We start from the raw sequence: 20119 nt of genomic DNA on the forward strand, positions 1-20119 counted from the left end.
ATGTTCGCTGTAGAATAGAAAACTAAGATAAAGGCCCCAAGTAGTGAACGAACGAGTATCATGTCTGGCGTTTGCTAGAACAACCGAATTAAATATAGTCTATCTGAAAAACGGCAATTCAAAGTTTTACGCGTAATGTGTAGCCTACCAGTCCGATGTCGATGTAAGAATTTTTGATAATATAAATTGTAGTCTCGAAGCGATCGACCTCTACCCGAATCTGCTTTTGACCAATAAAAATAATCTCAGTTTATCATTTCCCACAAAAATTCAAATTTCTAACTATTGATCTGCATGATAAAATATCCTCAATGAAGCCAAAAAATCGAATATGCAACTGACACTCAAGACACGTACGTACTTTTTTTTTACTGATGTTAAAAAAGAAAATATTGTTACATTCTTAAATTTAATAAAAACCAGGATTTTATTCTTCATTTAATAAAGCCAAAACAGCTTTAACTGAATGAGGCGCGTCACCAGCCATAGAGTATACTTTGAAAATCGCAGTACATATTCGCAGGGTACTACTCCTGCAGTCTCATCAGTGCATCGCGAGATTCCAAGCCGATAACAAGTATATACACTGCCGAGTCTCGCAGGGCAGATCGCGAATCCCACACAAATTCCGAGCAGATGTTCAGTGCAATACTGATAAGAAAATAAGAAGATCAAGTTTGTTTTCACCGTTTACGACTGACTATGACCGATCAAAGTGATAAGAGTGAGGTTGATGGCAGCGAAGCTAGTAAATATATGACATTACATGTGTAATTGTCCATAGATCGATTGTGTCCCCATTCTCGAGGTTGATTGGTTATTGTGGTGCGCCAAAGGAAAATATTTAATTCAGTAGCAAAGAGGCATGGGAATAATATAAACGCGTTCTATTAACAAGTTTCATCCGATGGTGTGACCGGTGTTATCGTTAGTAGTGTGTCGTGAGCTAAAGATGGCGCTGTTGATTCAGAAGATATTCCGGTGTTGTGTGGCTACAGCTGGTAGTTGTTACTCGATAGATTAGAACGCTGAAATTGAAGGGTCTTTCAGACACAACAAAAATTGTATAGTACTCTCAAGATCAATCTAGAAGTGCGGTATTACTGCTTGGATTCCCACCATCTTGCTTCGATTTCCGAGATTTTGTTTGTAATGTGTATACGCATTTGCTAATATGAACGACTAACAGATGTCAAAAATTAGTAAAAGAACATTCCGGTGCTCTTTAATTGGACTGTCGTCCAACTAGAGGAGGTCTAATAAAAAGGCGTTCCATTTAAATAGTTTCCAACCAGCAAATCACAAAGAACAGACGTCATGGCAGTTTTTGATCTTTTTCCATACAGCTGATGTGAGCTATGGAGCTTTCTGAAGTAAAATAACCGCTGTCAATTCTGTTGAACTCAGCCACAAAAAACATGACGACAGTAGCGCACCTGGTTTGGATATCCCAACTACCTTCAAAACCGTTAGAGATTTTACACAATTTGAATACTGAAGATGGACGTCTGTTCTCTGTGTCTGGAACTGAAACCCAGTTAAGCTCAGCCGGAAATGAACTGGAATTCCGGCTGGTTCCAGTTCGTACACGGGCTGCAGTGACACAACCGATTCTAGTTAGAATCGGTTGTGTCACTGGAGCCCGTGTGCGAGCTGGAACCAGCCAGAATTCCAGTTCAATTCCGACTGAGCTTTACTGGGAAGTGTAAAACGAAATTTTTGTTTGGCAAGTAATATCACAGAGAACAGACATCCATGATCGAACAAAAATATTTAAAAAACGTGTGTAAACATTTGAATTAATATACTAAAAACACTAGCGCCGCCACACCAACCTATCCCAACTATCCGTCAAATCGATTCCGGAACCGGTTCGAAATCCTGGATGGATTCTGCATGGAATCTAGCTCAAAGAAAACAACCGATTCCGACTCTATCGGTTGACGCATTTGAGCTGGAATGCATGCTGGAAGTCCGAATCGGTTCCGGACTAGTTTGACTGGGTAGAAGAATAACCGCTGTCAATTCTGTCGCACTCAGCCACAAAAAAACATGACGACAGTTGCGCACCTGGTTTAGATATCCAAACTACCTTCGAAACCGTTAGAGATTTTACACAAGTTGAATGCTGAAGATGGACGTCTGTTCTCTGTGGTAATATTGAGATTGTGTGTACAGAATATAAAAAAGAGCTCAGTACCTCAGCTTAGTTGGCAAATAGAGGTACCGCGTGTTCGTTTTAATCATTCGTCGCTCGAATATTAAATGAGCAACATCATGGCTATATCGCCCCGGTTGTGCAATAGTTTGTGTACATGAAGGGTTTCGGTTCGCACGGCGGGGTGGGGAGCGCACGATAGGCTGCACACAGTGGATTTTGGATGGCGAGAAGATTGAACTATGTTAGAGCAGTTTCAGTTTGTTTCAAGTTACGAAGCTAATCTGTAGCGATTCTTGGTAGTCAAGCCAAGGATAGTGTCATATGACCAAGATAAATCACGAATTGGTGTTTATTGTTATCGCAAGTTTGCAAGCATTAGTTGTTTATAACAATCAGGTTTCTTAGGGTGCATTCAGCAGCCAAGTGTTTAATAAAGGAGTTTAAAAGTAGAATTAGGAACACTCGCATCCGTAGTTTTGATTTATTATTACGAACAGTTTTGTTTCGTTCTTTAAAACTGCTGTTCGCTGTCGTTTTATTTGTTGCTTCTTTCGAAATAAATTTAGAGCTGTGTTTTGAATATAAAAAGCGTATTCAGTACATACACTCAGTCTCTATAGATTGGGAAAGATATTTTCTAGTCAGGTAGCGAATTAAGAACACACTCTGGTGTGGTTCATTTTTAGATTTATAATTTTGACTGTTCTATAAACATAAAAATGAAAATGTCAAAACAAGAACTTACTCTCCCCAGCTTGAGCAGGTGTTCTTTTCAGTTCAGAATTCATGCCAATCGACTTCTTTTTAATCTGCTTAATTGGTAGTATTGAACCTCTAGAATAGTCTCCCATAATCTCCGTGGGCACGCTAAACTTCTTTTGTTTTAAACAGCCATGCATTCCTCGTGCGTATTTGTTGTAACACACGCAGCACAGAGAACAGACGTCCATCTTCAGCATTCAACTTGTGTAAAATCTCTAACGGTTTCGAAGGTAGTTTGGATATCTAAACCAGGTGCGCTACTGTCGTCATGTTTTTTTGTGGCTGAGTGCGACAGAATTGACAGCGGTTATTCCTCTACCCAGTCAAACTAGTCCGGAACCGATTCGGACTTCCAGCATCAATTCCAGCTCAAATGCGTCAACCGATAGAGTCGGAATCGGTTGTTTTCTTTGAGCTAATTTCCATGCAGAATCCATCCAGGATTTCGAACCGGTTCCGGAATCGATTTGACGGATAGTTGGGATAGGTTGGTGTGGCGGCGCTAGTGTTTTTAGTATATTAATTCAAATGTTTACACACGTTTTTTAAATATTTTTGTTCGATCATGGATGTCTGTTCTCTGTGCACGCAGGTTTCAATCTATCGGCAACAATTTTCGAAAAACCAACAGCGATAAAAATATAGTGTAAACAATACACTCTAAACTACTTCTACCCAAATTTCAAGAGAAAATACCCAATGGGTTATTTTTTTCACAGTGTTTTTCCCGTGATGCAATTTCCCAGTGAGCAAATTTTCTGGCAGAGACCGCTCTGCTAGATTTCTGTAAGTCTTGGTTTGGCAGCCCTGTCAGTTTTCTGCGCGTATCCTGTCGGGTTAGTTGAGCTAGGGCGAACTCGGTTTCGCTCGCGTTTTCTGGCAAATTTTGACAGGAACCGAGCTAAACCCTGGCATAACTCGGACATAAACTGTGCAAAGATCCTGGCAATTCCTACCTGGTAGAATTTAGCACGAATCGAGCAAAATATCTAACAAAGATATGGCAGGAAGCGTGCAGAGATCTTGGTCGTACATTTCTGGCTCGATTCTGGATAAAAGTGAGCAGCATCGGTTGATGTAACCGCTTCTGTCAGAAACGGTTGTTGCATTTGAGCGAATTCGTTGCCAGAATTCTTGCACAATCGCGCAAAATGCTCGCAGAAACTCTGCCAGCATCAATTTCGCTTTGCTAAACTTTTGCTAACTTTCTGCTTGCCACGCTGACCGGGTTGATGTGGGACACCCTCTAAGGGCAGATCACTCTAGGAATGTATAACAAATTTGCATCAACTTAAAAAAATGCATTTAATTTCCATTTTTGCATCAACTTTGCACTCCCTCGCAGAAAAGATTACTTAACAATCGTCCTACGATGATCCACTTCGTTCGATGTTTTGTTGAATGTAGTGCTGTTTTTGTAGGGTTTTGACGTCTTACACGCAACGCAAAATACATTACACGCAACGCAAACTGCATTACGAATTTCCATTTTGATGGAAAGAAATGCATTTAATTACGCTGATTTTTAAAAATGCATCACAAGTGATCTGCCCTAGCTTTGTCCTCAGTTTTGTGTTGTTATATTGAATTAGGAACATAAATATCAAATATCGTCCTGGAGACGTCCTGCTCATAGTTTTAAAAATGCTTGCATATTCCAGAATACTAAAAGGGATGTTTTTTTCAAATTTGAAAAGAAAATCATTCAAATCGACTTACTTAGAGATTCAGATGACAACTTGCAGCACAAGTTAGAAGGGAAAAACTCTACTTCATTGTGGTTATGCCTCTGACATTACCCACCTATCTTTTTTCCTTTTTTTGAGCGCAAAATGACAAATGAAAAATGATTTAAGCACAGAGAACAGACATCCATCTTCAGCAATCAACTTGTGTAAAATCTCTAATGGTTTCGAAGGTAGTTGGGATATTCAAACCAGGTGCGCTACTGTCATCATGTTTTTTTGTGGCTGAGTTCGACGGTTATTCCTCTACCCAGTCAAACTAGTTGTTTTCTTTGAGCAAGATTCCATACTAAATCCATTCAGGATTTCGAACCGGTTCCGGAATGGATTTGGCGGATAGTTGGGATAGGTTGGTGTGGCGGCGCTAGTGTTTATCGTATATTATTTCAAATGTTTGCACACGTTTTTTTTAAATATTTTTGTTCGATCATGGATGTCTAGCCGGTTCGAAATCCTGAATGGATTCAGTATGGAATCTTGCTCAAAGAATACAACCGATTCCAACTCTATCGGTTGATGCATTTGAGCAGGAATTCATGCTGGAAGTCCGAACCGGTTCCGGACTAGTTTGACTGGGTGGAGGAATAACCGCTATCAATTCTATCGAACTCAGCCACAAGAAAACATGACGACAGTAGCGCACCTGGTTTGAATATCCCAACTACCTTCGAAACCGTTAGAGATTTTACGCAAGTTGAATGCTGAAGATGGACGTCTGTTCTCTGTGGTAATATTCCACATTTTACACGATAAAACACCTTCTCGGATAACGGGACCGCACCACAATCTCAAATCAACCATAGTTTGCCTAGCATTCGCACTAAAATTAACTCGTCCCATCTCTTCTCCAACAAACAGAACACAACCCGCAAGATCCGCAACAGGTCGAAATCCAGCACATCCAGCAACGTAACGTAGTCAGCTACGATGGTAAAGCTCGGATCTACACCTACAATGAAGCACTGGAGCTGGTGGGAACGGGCAGGTTTCACACGTTGCTCCTGTTCGTGTGTGGCTTCTGTTTGATGAGTGTGATCGACGAGACGATCAATATGGGATTCATAATCTCCGCCGCAGAATGTGATCTAGGGTTGAGCTTTTCCGACAAAGGAATGCTAAATGGGGCAGCGTTCTGTGGCGTTGTAACGAGTTCCCACTTGTGGGGCTTCCTATCGGATACGTGGGGTCGCAGAAAAGTAATCCTACTAACCACCAGCTGTAGCTTGCTGCTGTCGATCGTGTCCAGTTTTTCCGTCCACGTGTGGATGTTGATCGTTATGCGATTTTGTGTTGGATTTTTGTGAGTTTTCACTATTAGCTAGGGTATGTGACTGAACTAAGACCTTTTCTAGCATTTCAGGAAACGCAGCGACGTCCTACGCGTACCTGGCGGAATTCCACACGGACAAATCCCGTGCCAAAGTCATCTCATGGGCAGCGATGTTCATGGCCTTCGGCATGATCTATCTTCCAATAATGGCCTGGTTCATCATTCCGTTGGATGCCGATCAGCATCTAAACCTGTACGTTGGGCCCCTGCAGATGCGGTACAGCCTGTGGCGCGCCTATCTGATCTTGAGCTCTTTCGCCAGTGTGCTCATTATCTGCGGAATGGTGTATCTCCCCGAAAGTGGGAAATTTCTTCTTAGTACCACCGGCGAAAACGAGAAAGTGTTACAGATTTTGACAAAGATGTACTGTTGGAATCACGGGAAGCCCGAATATGTAAGTCATTGAAATAGCGACGGTGCTCTGAAACAGCGTTGTTTCCCATTTTCTCAATGCTTCCTATATCTCAATTCATTGGATTGGAGCAGGCTATTTCGCAGTACAATCGGCCTGCACTTGCCGTCACAAATTGGTGTGAAAATTGCCGATAATTGAATGGGAGGCACACGCGCAATCACCTGAAATCGAGCACCATTTCTCAACCTCAGCTGAATTATGTTGCCACATTCATTCATTCATTAGTACATTTCATTCTCTCCGGTTTCCACTATCCAACTGCGACTCGGCGGCGGTGCGACACTCCAAAGACATTCCCGGTGAAATCCGTCGCCCTGGATGCGATCGACAGTGCCTTCGCCGATGAAATGCGGCGCAAATCGAGCCTCGGGCTGCGGTATGTGTGGGAACAAACCGTGCCATTGTTCCGGCAGCCCCTGCTTGGCAACACAATCCGGGCGGCTTTTCTCATGTTTGGCCTGTTTGCGGCATCCTCGGGTCTATTCATGTGGATGCCGGACATTCTGAACACGTACATCAACTACAAGGAAAGCCAAATAACCATCTGCCAGGTGGTGGAGATAATTCACCGAAATCGGACCACGGGGTAGATTTGCGATTTCTAGAGACGCTCCTGTGGGGTGCTCTCGAGTGGTGCTGTTTTTCTAGTAGTTTGATTTTGTTTTCTTAATTATAGATCGGGTGCCGGCAGCGTCGGCAACTGCTCTGTGGATATCGATCCTTCAATTTTCGTGATTACCACGGTTATGGGAGTCCTGTTTTTGCTGTGCTATATTCTGAATGGAGCGATCATAAACATGGTGGGGAAGAAACTGTTATTTAGTAAGTATAACATCCGTTATTAGAAAATATTAACTGAAATTAATACCTTTCATTTGAGTACTGACAGTTGGAAAATGATTGAAAAATCAATCAGCAAATTTGATGTTCACAGTGTATAATAGGTTTGTTCCAGTACCAGGAGAAACTGAAAGTACTCCGGAGCAAACAGGGAGAAAATCGTTCCTGTACTACCTTCTTCTCTTTTTTCTTCTTCTGGTGGAAAACCAGAGTGAAAAGGAGCAAGAATTTTTTGCTACGGAGCAACAAGGGGTAACTTCCATGTACTGGAACAAACCTAATGATTTCAGAGTGATTAACACCCAGTTAGATTCTCGGCTGATTAGACCAACCACTCCAGAACCGGTTCAAAATCTTGAATGAATTCAGAATCCTGACGGAATTTCAACACGGGTTTAACGATAGACGTCTGTTGGACGGTTATTTGGACGTCATCCAACGTTGGGCCAACGTACGTCATTTTGAAACAATTTTTTGGGCTTCTCAGTGGGAACCGATCCCATTGAAAAGCCCAAAAAAATCGTTTCAAAATCGTTCAACACGGGTCCAACGATGGACGTCTGTTGATCGGTTATTTGGACGTCGTCCAACGTTGGTCTAACGAACGTCCTTCATTGGACGATTTTTAAACCAACCGTTCTTAGGGGGATCCCACCCACTGAGACGTCCAAAAAATTGTTTCAAAATCGTTCAACACGGGTCCAACGATGGACGTTCGTTGAACGGTTATTTGGACGTTGTCCAAATTGGTCCAACGAACGTCCTTCATTGGACGATTTTGAAACCAACCGTTCTTAGAGGGCAGCTAAACTCATTCCGGAACCGGTTCGGATTTCTTAATGGAGTCATTATGGATTCCAAATCAAATGCAACAACCGATTCCGACTCAGAATCGGTTGTTCCATTTGATTTGGAATCCATACTGACTCCATTCAGGATTCCGAATCAAATTCCGAATGGTTTGACCGGGATAGATTCGGAATCACACAGATAAACCCATCCCAGAACCGGTTCGGAATTCTGAATAGAGTCAATGCGGATTCCAACTGAAATGCAACAACCTCGACTCGAACCCAGTTTATTATTCCCATACATCATTCCTTTCATAGTCCAAGTCATAACGACATCCACAACGCTACAATTAATTAATGTATTCCCTCCTGCTAACGAAACTGAATGCATTCGCGCTCACCAATCGAATGTTCCATTTCCATCTTATATTGTTCAGACAGACAATTTCAGAGCAATATAAGTGAAATTTTTCTCAAATATTCCACCTCAAAGTGAACGATGGGACCTTCCATCAAAATGTATAGGTACAACACCCTTTCGAAAATTTAAAAGTCACTGAACTGATAAATTTTCATCTGTTTACACTTTCCTTTAATTGGACAGTCACAAGTTCGAACCGTAGGCGATTACCCGGCAACAAATTTCCATTATCTGCCCGAGTATGTCTACGAAATCAATGAAAATTTTCCCGCGCTAACCGTTTTCCCTCCTTTTCCCATCAGCCACGAACCGAAAGCAGTAAAATTGAAAATCTCATTTTTCGCTCCCCATCTTTATGCAGACGTTTGGAACGTGGCGTGCGGCCTATGCGGAATCGGTGCACTGTGGACTTCCGATTTCTACCTGACGCTGCTGGTGATTGTGGTTTTTCTCGCCGTTGGCTGCTGCGGATCGGTGCTCAGCGCCATATCGGTTGATCTATTTCCAACTAATTATCGGTAAGTACATAATGTATACCGTTGCCAACTGCCGCGCCGACGGCTGTCGATCCATGCACGGAACACGTCATCATCCGAAAGCTCATTATCATCACCACCAATCATCATCGTCATCGTGCGGTGATGATCGTGGAAACTTGCTTCGTCTGCATCTGCGTCTCGTAACGGTCGTGAACCGAAAGGCGACGCAGGTGCAAAAACTTAAATTAAACGCTATACGCTGACTGACGGACGGGTACATTATGGCGATGCGCATGCGAGAGAGAAAGCGCGGCGCCGACTTGTATTGCCTCTCAATTAGGCTGATTAGTCGGTTCAAGCGCGCGCGAAACGTTCATGCCATCATATATTTATTAGCTTCTGCAATAGATTTGATCTCGATTGATGGAAGCTTCAGTTCCTGGTACCGTGGTACTGGCAAGGCCGTTGTTATTGATTAGCCACCATTCGAGCATTACTGAACGTAGTCTAACTGAATCAATGAGAGGGATAGAATCAAGTAACGGCATGGCACTGAAATCTCACTACGGATTGTTTAATTTCTGTTTCACTGACTAAGTGATCGATTCGTAGTATACAGGATAACTGAAGAAATTAGATTATTCTTTAAAGGCATAAATCGATAGAGCTCAAGTCTCCAAATGGTACAATATATATTTGAAACGCTTTAAACTTCAGAAGGATTTTGATTTATTTTCTATTCGAAAATGTAAGAAAATTCAAATGTTTAAGATCTTTAAGACAAGTATATGAAAACTTGTTGGTGCTGAAACATTGAAAAAACAGTTTTTAAATCAAATACCTGACCGGAAGGCAAACACAAAATCTGTTACCACCCCCTAAGAACAGTTAGTTTCGATATCCTCCAATAAAGGACGTTCCTTGGACCAACATTGGATCATTCAACAGACTTCCATCGTAGGAATTTGAAATAATTTTTTGGGCTTCTCAGTGGGCATTCCGAACCAGTTCCGGAATGAGCTTGATTGTCCCTAGGAAAAGAATGGTTCGATATCGTCCAATGATGCCCAACACGAATTCAAAACATTTAAATTCAGCTATTCTAGGACAAACGACGTGTCGTTTCCATTCCTAGAAAAAGTTCACGTTTTATGGAAGGTTTTTTAGTCACCCATAGAACAAACTTAGCACTTGTATCGTACTATCCAGCTTTTTACGTGCCATAATGGCGGTCTAAATTGTTCAGTTCGTAATACGTTTAATGGCCCATTTTTGACAATAATCGTTTACGTCAACCGCCCAGCGAGATTAAGTCATCCTACGTTAGTCCAATGCGTTGGATGTTTATACAATGAACGCCCGACATCTTCAACTGGGCGTTGCTGTCAAGCTGGCGTAAACGATTATTGTCAAAAAAGGGCAATTAAATTAGAGTTCCTATATATAGAGTTAGGCGGACGCAAATACCGGAAAACTGGCAGCTCTTATTCCAGGAAGAAAACACTAGCAACCCATGCAAATGTTCAAGCTCTAGCTTAATGATTTCATTGTCGTCGTGAGTACGAACTTTACATGTACGAATAGAAAACCAATTCGAAGATCTGATGATATGATTTCATACTTGTGCGAATATCTCTTTGTGTTACAAAAAATCTTGGGCTTCTCGTTTCTCTACACTCGATAACACAAGAAAAGAGTAAAATAATTATGACCATAATTACAATACCTTTTCCATATACATCCAAAGAGAACATGTTATGTGACGTCATGCTCGATTGGCTCCGCCTTTTGACGTGTTCAATTGGCTCCGCTCAGTGTCTCCGCCTAACTATGAATATAGTAACTATAAATTAAATGTATTACGAACTCAACAATTTAGACCGCCATTATGGCACGTAAAAAGCTGGATATAACTCCAATTCTTACTTAGAATGCATTTCCATTAGAGCTTCGTGGAAGTCGAAGCAAGTTTTTTTCGTCGCTATATCCGTAAATCCTGTCGAGTTCTCGTAATTTGCTAGGAAAGGTGGCAATTGTTCCGAGTTTTTCTGAAAATTTACGAAGTTCACAGTTTGACGCGCCGAACCTAACAGGAACCGAGCAAAACCCTGGCACAACTCAGAAATCAACCGTGCAAAGATCCTTGCAATTCCTACATGGTAGAGTTTTAGCACGAATCGAGCAAAACATCTGACAAAGTTGTGACAGGAAGCGTACAGAAATCCTGGCCGTACATTCCTGGCTGGATTCTGGCTAAAAGTGAGCAGCATCGGTTAGTTTAACCGCTTCTGTCAGAAACGGTTGTTGCATTTAAGCGAATTCTTTACCAGAATTCTCGCAAAAATCGCGCAAAATGCTGGCAGAAACACTGCCAGATTCAATTTCGCTTTGCTCCCACGGTGACTGCGTACCCGATCAAAACATTTGAAATTTGATTCGGAATCGTGAATCACAGAAGACAGACGTTACTCTTCAGCATTCATAGATGTCTGTTCTCTGCGCTTGAACGGAGTCAGTATGCATTGCAGCTTAAATGCAACGACCGATTCCGAAACCGATTGAGCCGGAATTGGTAGTTGCATTTGAGTTGGAAACCACACTGACTCCATTCAGAATACCGAACCGGTTCCGGAATGGGTTTAACTGGGGATTTGAACTGGAATCCACACACCCTAAGAACGGTTGGTTTCCAAATCGTCCAATAAAGAACCAACATTGGACGACGTACAAATAAACATTTAATAGAAGACCATTGTTGGATCCGTGTTGAACGATTTCGAAGCAATTTTGTCACTGGAACCGAAGTACTAACTAGAATAACCCCACAGAAAATCCTCCCGATTTTTCCACCGTCTTAGGGCCGATTTTTTCACCCTCGCTTAACTTTTAAACCAGGTTCCCAGTACGTTGAAACCTGGCCTAAGCGCTAAGAGAGGGTGAAGAAATAGGGCCTTAATCGGCTTGCTTCGGCACAATCGGCCAAGTATGCAGCGATTAATCGGTCGATTGTTGCACCGACTATTGTGGGAGATTGCCAGATGTGAAGACAAGTCTTCATTTTGAAGACATTTGAAAGGTTGTGAAGACAGGTTTTTCATTTTGACGAATTTTGGATGCCTGACTGGCAGAATCCTGGCTAAAATCTAAAACCGATTCTGAATCCTGGTCGGTGAAGAGTAATGAAGTGATGTGTGGTTAAAGTGCAATAAAAATGAGAAGAAAAATAAGAAATTTCAACTATTTGCACAGAGAACGGACGTCCATTTTCAGCATTCAAATTGTGTAAAATCTCTAACGGTTTCGGACGTAGTTGGGATATCCAAACCAGGTACTCTACGATCATGTTTTTGTGGCTGAGTTCGACAGAATTGACAGCGATTATTCCTCTACCCAGTCAAACTAGTCCGGAACCGGTTCGGACCTTCAGCATGAATTCCAGCTCAAATGCATCAACCGAAAGAGTCGGAATCGGTTGTTTTCTTTAAGCAAGATTCCATACTGAATCCATTCAGGATTTCGAACCGGTTCCGGAATGGATTTAACAGATAGTTGGGATAGGTTGGTGTGGCGGCGCTAGTGTTTGTCGTATATTAATTCAAATGTTTACACACGTTTTTTAAATATTTTTGTTCGATCATGGATGTCTGTTCTCTGTGCTTTAACCACGGAGAGAATATCTCAGTAATAGCACAGCGAACAGACATCCATGATAGAACAAAAATATTTTAAAAACGTGTGTAAACATTTGAATGAATATACTATAAACACTAGCGCCGCCACACCAACCTATCCCAACTATCCGTCAAATCCATTCCGGAACCGGTTCGAAATCCTGAATGGATTCAGTATGGAATCTTGCTTAAAGAAAACAACCGATTCCGACTCTATCGGTTGATGCATTTGAGCTCGAATTCATGCTGGAAGTCCGAACTGGTTCCGGACTAGTTTGACTGGGTAGAGGAATAACCGCTGTCAATTCTGTCGAACTCAGCCACGTTGAAAACGGCATGTTTAAAATTATTCATTTTCCATCATCCATTTGTTTACATGAATTTCACTCACACAAGCTGTCAAACTTAGCTTCGTAGTCGCGAATACTCAAAATGGAAGAAATGTTTTTTTTGTAAACGACCAATAAGTATATCACAGAGAACAGACGTCCATCCTCAGCATTCGACTTGTGTAAAATCTCTAACGGTTTCGAAGATAGTTGGGATATCTAAACCAGGTACGCTACTGTCATGCTTTTTTGTGGCTGAGCTCGACAGAATTGACAGCGGTTATTACTCTACCCAGTCAAACTAGTCCGGAACCAGTTCGGACTTCCAGCATGAAGCCCAGCTCAAATGCATCAACCGATAGAGTCGGAATCGGTTGTTTTCTTTGAGCTAGATTCCAGACTGAATCCATTCACGATTTCGAACCGGTTCCGGAATGGATTTGACGGATAGTTGGAATAGGTTGGTGTGGCGGCGCTAGTGTTAATCGTATATTAATTCAAATGTTTACAATATTGTCGAAATTGACGTTGAGAGAAAATTTCGGACAAACCGTAACTCGGCGAGAAAAAAAAGAAGTTTTTCTTTCGTCTCTTGCTATGATTTATGATCAACGCTTAATTAGCCTGCTAAGTCGATATAAAATGAAGTTTATGTGCGCCGTGTTTACCAACATTGCATTAAGCTGTGAAGCAAAGTCGGTAAACACGGCTCACAGTAAGTGTTGACTTCATCAGCGTGCACAGCTTAATGGTTTGTCCGGAATTTCCCTTCAATGAAAGATTTCTGACAGCTGATTTACAACCACAGATGCAAAGTCAAACCAAATGAGTTTGGTTTGTTTGCCTCACGAAATACCTAGCCTCAATCGGTTTTTGCAGCGCATTTTTTTGTTTCCCAGTAAAGCTTAGCCGGAATTGAACTGGAATTCTGGCTGGTTCCAGTTCGTACACTGGAACCAGCCAGAATTCCGGTTCATTTCCGGCTGAGCTTAACTGGGTTTCCTCACGAAATAATTCGGCACCGTTTTTAACGGGAGTAGAAAGCTCAATATGAATTTTGACAGCATGTTTATTGGACCTTTTCAAAAAACACGCGAGAAATATCTATGCTAAATTTATATTTAAAAAATTAATTTATTTACCTGAGCAACATCGCTTCTAGACATATATTCATAATAACGATAAGAGCTGCAAAAAACAAAAGAAAGTTAGTTCAAAGCAACAATATAGCTCAGTGAAACTTACCTTTTGGTTTTTTTTAAATATTTCCGGGTCAGAAAACTATGACAGGGTCTGCTTTTAAGTTCTTGTGAACGTCCGAACCAACTGAAGCAATTATTTCTTGACAAGGTGACGACGACTATTCTTACGACCACAACCGACTATTGAACCGAACGAATATTTGAACACCTTTAACCGACCGTGTCCATCAAGAGAACCCACTGAGACGTCCAAAAAATTGTTTCAAAATCGTTCAACACGGGTCCAACGATGGACGTTTGTGGAACGGTTATTTGGACGTTGTCCAAATTGGTCCAACGAACGTCCTTCATTGGACGATTTTGAAACCAACCGTTCTTAGAGGGTATACCCTCTAAGAACGGTTGGTTTCAAAATCGTCCAATGAAGGACGTTCGTTGGACCAATTTGGACAACGTCCAAATAACCGTTCAACGAACGTCCATCGTTGGACCCGTGTTGAACGATTTTGAAACAATTTTTTGGACGTCTCCCCAGATAAGCTCAGCCGGAAATGAACCGGAATTCTGGCTGGTTCCAGTTCGTATTCCGGCTCCAGTGACACAACCGATTCTAGTTAGAATCGGTTGTGTCACTGGAGCCCGTGTACGAACTGGAACCAGCCAGAATTCCAGTTCAATTCTGGCTGAGCTTAACTGGGTCAGTGGGTAGAGGGAATAAACGCATAATGGCCAGCAACATATCCCAGTGAGCAAATTTTCTGGCAGAGACCGCTCTGCTAGATTTCTGTAAGTCTTGGTTTGGCAGCCTTGTCAGATTTCTGCGCGTATCCTCTCAGGTTAGTTGAGCTAGGGCGAACTCGGTTTCGCTCGCGTTTTCTGGCAAATTTTGACAGGAACCGAGCAAAACCCTGGCATAACTTGGACATAAACTGTGCAAAGATCCTGGCAATTCCTACCTGGTAGAATTTAGCACGAATCGAGCAAAACATCTGACAAAGATGTGGCAGGAAGCGTGCAGAGATCTTGGCCGTATATTTCTGGTTGTATTCTGGATAAAAGTGAGCAGCATCGGTTGGTTTAACCGCTTCTGTCAGAAACGGTTGTTGCATTTGAGCGAATTCGTTGACAGAATTCTCGCACAAATCGCGCAAAATGCTCGCAGAAACTCTGCCAGCATCAATTTCGCTTTGCTCAACTTTTGCTAACTTTCTGCTTGCCATGCTGACCGGGATAACGTTTGTGTCAAAATGATAAGAAATGACAATCGGTAAGCAATCGAAAGTAACCTGGAATTGAAGAAAGTTTTTTCATCCAAAGTTTCAAACTCATTAAAAACATGAAAAAAATGTTTTAAGAAATTTATAATTGGAGTGAAGAGATACCCGATTAAGTTCAGCCAGAATGCTGGCTCATTCTATAGTTCGTATTTCGGCTCCAGTGACAACCGATTCTAGTTAGAATCGGTTGTCTTACTGGAGCCGGAATACTAACTAGAAATAGCTTGAATTCCGGCTGAACTTAAACTGGGTATCAGCATTCGGAATGAGATAGAAATTGTCAATGTTATATAAATGGGCTACTCAATTAGCAAGACGGATACTCTCCATCTTGACTCAATAGCAGATTCAAATGAACATGATCATTCTCTTGGTAATATAGGCAGAAACTGAACTTTACAGCCATAAGGATCAGAATCACTTGATGAACCCGTGTACTTTGTTCGATCCTATTGTCCAAGAAACCAAACGTCGGTCGGTTAAAAGGCCGAGCTGATTACGAATCACTACCCTAGAAAATTCCCAACTGACGTGAAAACCGCTTTCTCTGTTTTCCCCTAAACGATCATTGATATACAACTAATACCTCCCTTTCATCTTCATCGTAACAATTATCAAATTAATTATTGATACGTTCACTACAAATGTATACTCTTTCTTCTTTTGCCTCCGCCGCCCATCCGAATACGGTTTCGAAACCCGTGATGCTCAACCAAACTGCGACTTGCGTGCCATAAATGACTTTCCTCCGAATGTTCGCTCAACCACGCGGTGGATTCGGTCCATGTGCTTGCTACCTGAAACCAAAAAAATAATAAAAACAAATTCAAAATCTAGAGCAATGGCACTCTGCCTGATACTGATGACCGGCCGGCTCGGGGCCATGGTCGGCAGTAATCTGGTTGGCTTCCTGCTCACCTACAACTGTGATCTAATCTTCATTGTGCTCGGTGGACTGCTGATCGGTGAGTTAGTAGTTAAGTTATGCGGCGCTGACTCGAGTACCGATGGTTGAATTCTCTTTACTGTTTTGGATATTTGGTTATAGTTTGTGCTCTAATCGGGACGACCTTACCAGGAAAGTGACGGAGAGCTATGTTTGAGGAACGCTCTAGAGACTATCGAAATATCATCTCTTCTGGTTATAATCATACCTACGGCTGTGGAGTAGTTCGATTCACTCCGAATGATCTCGTTGACCCATCAGGTAGTTGGAAAATGGACTGAAATTACTAGCAAAACCAGCATATGATAAACTGAAGAATACAATTTTTCACTTTCACAATCTACGATGACATCCATTTGCTTAGGGTATCTTTGGGAATTAAAATATTTTTGAAGGCAGGTCGGTTAGATAATAAATTCACATCAGATAATGTACGTATTAGGAACCCAACCAAGAAAAAACTATCTTCATTCGTCCTGATTATGTGACCCATTTCTTTTCCAATTTACAACTATCCGAAGACTAGCGTTAAAATACTGAATCAGTAAAAACGGTCCATCGCGAGAGGCGATAAAAAAAGCTCCTACCCGGTTAACGGACGACTGGTTGTCGATTGAGAACAATATTGCATCCACTGTGCTGCTTGCCGACCATTTGCGCAACGAAAGTTTCGGAATAGAAATAAATTCCCGTTCATGATCGGATTATTTCGCGCGTCATACTGCACTCCATCAACTTCGGACACGCATCAAACCGACAAGCATGTATGTAGCTACATATCCATATATATCTACATGCAGCAGCAGAGTGCAGAGCAAAGAAAAACGGATTGCGGTGCAGTTTGAATCGCTCCCGACATAATCGATCGGAAAACAGTTACACTTTTCCTAATGAAATTAATTAAGAAAACGGAGCACACACGATGCAGTCGCTACCTACTAGTAGGAAATTTCTCATCATGGGTTTTGGTCTTGTGTTTGCAAGGCTTTTCATATTGAACACATTTATTCCCTTAATAGTTTAACACTTACAGAGAAGGGCCTCTCAGTTTCGGATGTAGTGAATAAACAATCATGCGTTTCGTAGGTAAACTCTTAGTACTTGTTCTGTTGTGAAATATTAGCACATGAATAATAAATCTGCTGTCCATATTTTTGTAGTTTTTTTAAATACCCAGCTACTCTGTTGTGGCACGTTGCTTCCACGAATTGTCATAATCTGTGTTATTTTTCGCGGTTGCTCAGGGTCCTACCTTCGGGAAATACTAAAAAACATACGCTTTGAACGAATTAGCAGTCCAAAACAACCTTAAAAAGAAAAAACTGGTTCTCCGCTTAATCGTACCTAATCATATACAATCAGAAAACAATCAACTGAATATATTATGGTGATTCTGGGTAGTACTAGCTTTATTCGCTAAATGAACAGGCCCCGAACAACCAAAACGCCTACATGTATGCATGGTACTATCTGAATCATCGCTTCAACTGAACGCCCGAATCCCGACCCCTTATCGTTATAAATTTCGAAACTCGAACGGTGGCGTCTCACTGCAGGCGTATTCACCGAGCGGAGCGATCACCACCTGCAGCTGGATGGTATCCCGCTTCTCACCGATCAGGTGCGAACTCAGGTTGACGGCGCTCAGCTGCAGCTCCTCGTACGGTATCAGATTATCGATGTGTAACACCCGAAACTCGTTCGAGAAGTATGCCGTCCGCACGTGGCACGTCCGAATGTGGGTGATCTTATTCTGGACGCCGCTGATCAGGACGCCGATCTGTTGATATTATGAGATTGTGTATTGGGGCAATTGATACCAAATAACGGAAGATACATCTGCCTTAGGTATTTGTTGACTGCGTACTTACCATAAATCGTTGTTCCTCTTCGAGTCGTTCTTGGCACAGCACCTTCAGCCTCACCGTTCGAATGATCGATTCGGGTATCTCCGAGTTTACCGGCGTGTTGTAGACTCCTATCAGCTTGGCGCGGTTGTAGCGAACGCCTCGGGGGAAAAACTCGATTTCCCATGCGACACTTTGGTCTAAAATAAAACAAATGGAAATGAGTTCCAAGTACGCCAATGAAATGCTGCATCAAGCGACAACCTTCATGTGACTCGGACAGATCGTTCTGGGAGAAGAACAGCCCAACAAAGTTGGTGTAGTTCTCAATTTGTTCAAAGTCAGGAACCCGCATACTAAAGCCCCACTTATCGGTGGTGTAAAGGCGCGGCGTAAATTGCAGTGCACCGTTTTCCTGTGTTCGAATCGCCTGAATACCCTCTCCGGCATGGTAGCTCATCCCGATGGCAACGCGTTCTACAAAGAAGTCTTTGTGGTACTGCATAATCGGCCGCAGCAGAATCTTCGCCAGCTCGGGCGGTGACATCATGGCAAAGCGAACATGTACAAAGACCGCCTCAATCGTACTGACTAGCTCGAACAGTTTCTCCTCTTCCGTCATCTCCTGTTCCTTGTCCAGTTGGTCCTTTTTGTACAACAGCCACTTCTCTAAATATCTGCGCAGAACATCAAAATATGTTAAATTTGTTTATAACAAAAAGGAACCACAAAACCTACTCGAATAGTGTGAACTCGCTCTTCACTACAAGATCATTCTGCTGCAACAGCCGCACCAGAATCAATCCGCACAATTCGTTGAAATCGTTCGATTCCGATACGATATCCAAGTTCCATTTTAGAAAATTCTGCAGTGCCTGTGTCAGTTGCACATGATTACTGCCGAAGGAAATCGTGTACTGAAACCAGGAAACCAGATAACCCTGTGTCGCAGCCTTGGCCACGTGCTTAAGCATATAGTCCACACAGAGCTCCACCAGGTCCTTAATGTTATACTTATCGGCCAGCTCCAGCATCGGCATTACCGTCTGAAGAGAAACTTTAATCTGACCGACGTACAGGTACTTCAGAAACTGCGGGAAAACCATCGAGCACATCGGATCCTCCTTCAGCTCGATAACACTCTCCCGGCACTCGTTCCACTCTGGGTTCATCAGCATGACCTGGAAAACGTCACTGCTGGCACACAGTATCACTCGGTGAGCGGGATATCGGTTGGACCCCACCACCAGAACGACGTCGGACATCAGCTGCTCGGCGTACAGATTGGCAATCTTCAACAGAACCCCCTTGGAGTTGTTCATCTGATCGAAAGAGGAAAACAATGAAATATCCCTCATTATATGAAATTTGTGCCGTCTATCTTACCTCAACGTCACACGAATCTTGACTAACTTGTTCCTCCATGGTAGCAGATAACAACGATCGTAAAGGTTTCCAACGATGATTACACTAATATAACAAGAATTCAAGCAAGAGGCGCGTATTCACGAAAATCCCATCTTGACTGTCTTTTCAGTAGCGTGAAAAGCTGGTTTTCTTCCTATCGCACTGTTTCACAGTTAATTTTTGGAGAATAATTTGCAAATACAGGATATTTTCTACCAAATGGTTGCACGTAGAACAATTTTTTTGTTGATTAGATGCATGTACTTTGAACAGAATTCACAATTTGACAGCTAATCGAACTCAACTCCCTTTTCCTGCGCAAACATCAACAGATGATGTAAACAAAAAGAAGCAGCACAACGACGCAAAATGTACCAGTCGATCCATTCACCGCGCAGTGTGTTGAATATATCATCTAGCTACAAGTGGGTAAAAATAAAGGAAATACAACTATTTTTTTGAGATAATTAACATTAATTAATTAAAATTAAAACA

The 20119-nt window shown here is 42.1% G+C and overlaps 2 protein-coding genes across 6 annotated transcripts; one reads left to right on the plus strand and one right to left on the minus strand.

The window, feature by feature from the left end:
* The first annotated feature begins 562 nt into the window (after window positions 1–562).
* LOC131685912 (synaptic vesicle glycoprotein 2C) lies at window positions 563–16693 on the plus strand. 5 transcript variants are annotated; one of them, XM_058969956.1, is made up of 8 exons: window positions 563–748; window positions 5527–5968; window positions 6021–6393; window positions 6705–7000; window positions 7091–7236; window positions 8828–8984; window positions 16262–16389; window positions 16473–16693. In XM_058969956.1, exons 1-8 carry the CDS (start codon window positions 703–705, stop codon window positions 16508–16510), a joined length of 1626 nt encoding a protein of 541 aa, XP_058825939.1. In that variant the 5' UTR covers window positions 563–702; the 3' UTR covers window positions 16511–16693. The 5 variants fall into 5 exon arrangements, with proteins under 5 accessions (XP_058825939.1, XP_058825954.1, XP_058825946.1 ...); XM_058969971.1 differs by having other exon boundaries at window positions 565–770; XM_058969963.1 differs by lacking the exon at window positions 563–748 and adding an exon at window positions 867–1001 and having other exon boundaries at window positions 5587–5968.
* Window positions 16694–17199: 506 nt separating this feature from the next.
* LOC131685941 (BTB/POZ domain-containing protein 17) lies at window positions 17200–19916 on the minus strand. Its single transcript, XM_058969976.1, has 5 exons — window positions 19604–19916; window positions 18956–19539; window positions 18482–18894; window positions 18242–18417; window positions 17200–18150 (listed from the first exon to the last, which is right to left on the minus strand). The coding sequence occupies exons 1-5, from the start codon at window positions 19640–19642 to the stop codon at window positions 17887–17889; spliced, it is 1476 nt and encodes a 491-aa protein (XP_058825959.1). The 5' UTR covers window positions 19643–19916; the 3' UTR covers window positions 17200–17886.
* Between the last annotated feature and the right edge of the window lie 203 nt (window positions 19917–20119).

Source organism: Topomyia yanbarensis, chromosome 1 (genome assembly GCF_030247195.1).
Source record: "Topomyia yanbarensis strain Yona2022 chromosome 1, ASM3024719v1, whole genome shotgun sequence".
NCBI classification, from domain to species: Eukaryota; Metazoa; Arthropoda; class Insecta; order Diptera; family Culicidae; genus Topomyia; species Topomyia yanbarensis.

What these genes read in the sequence shown, in the direction of transcription:
- LOC131685912 (XM_058969938.1), top strand. Translation starts at nt 953, where the DNA reads ATGGCGCTGTTGATTCAGAAGATATTCCGGTGTTGTGTGGCTACAGCT. An exon ending in TTGTGTGGCTACAGCTGGTA is followed by an intron (nt 1,005 to 5,526) that starts GTTGTTACTCGA and finishes TCCAACAAACAG; the next exon opens with AACACAACCCGCAAGATCCG. An exon ending in CACCGAAATCGGACCACGGG is followed by an intron (nt 7,001 to 7,090) that starts GTAGATTTGCGA and finishes TCTTAATTATAG; the next exon opens with ATCGGGTGCCGGCAGCGTCG.
- LOC131685941 (XM_058969976.1), bottom strand. Translation starts at nt 19,642, where the DNA reads ATGGAGGAACAAGTTAGTCAAGATTCGTGTGACGTTGAG. An exon ending in TCTGTCCGAGTCACATGAAG is followed by an intron (nt 18,418 to 18,481) that starts GTTGTCGCTTGA and finishes GTTTTATTTTAG; the next exon opens with ACCAAAGTGTCGCATGGGAA. An exon ending in AAGAGGAACAACGATTTATG is followed by an intron (nt 18,151 to 18,241) that starts GTAAGTACGCAG and finishes TAATATCAACAG; the next exon opens with ATCGGCGTCCTGATCAGCGG.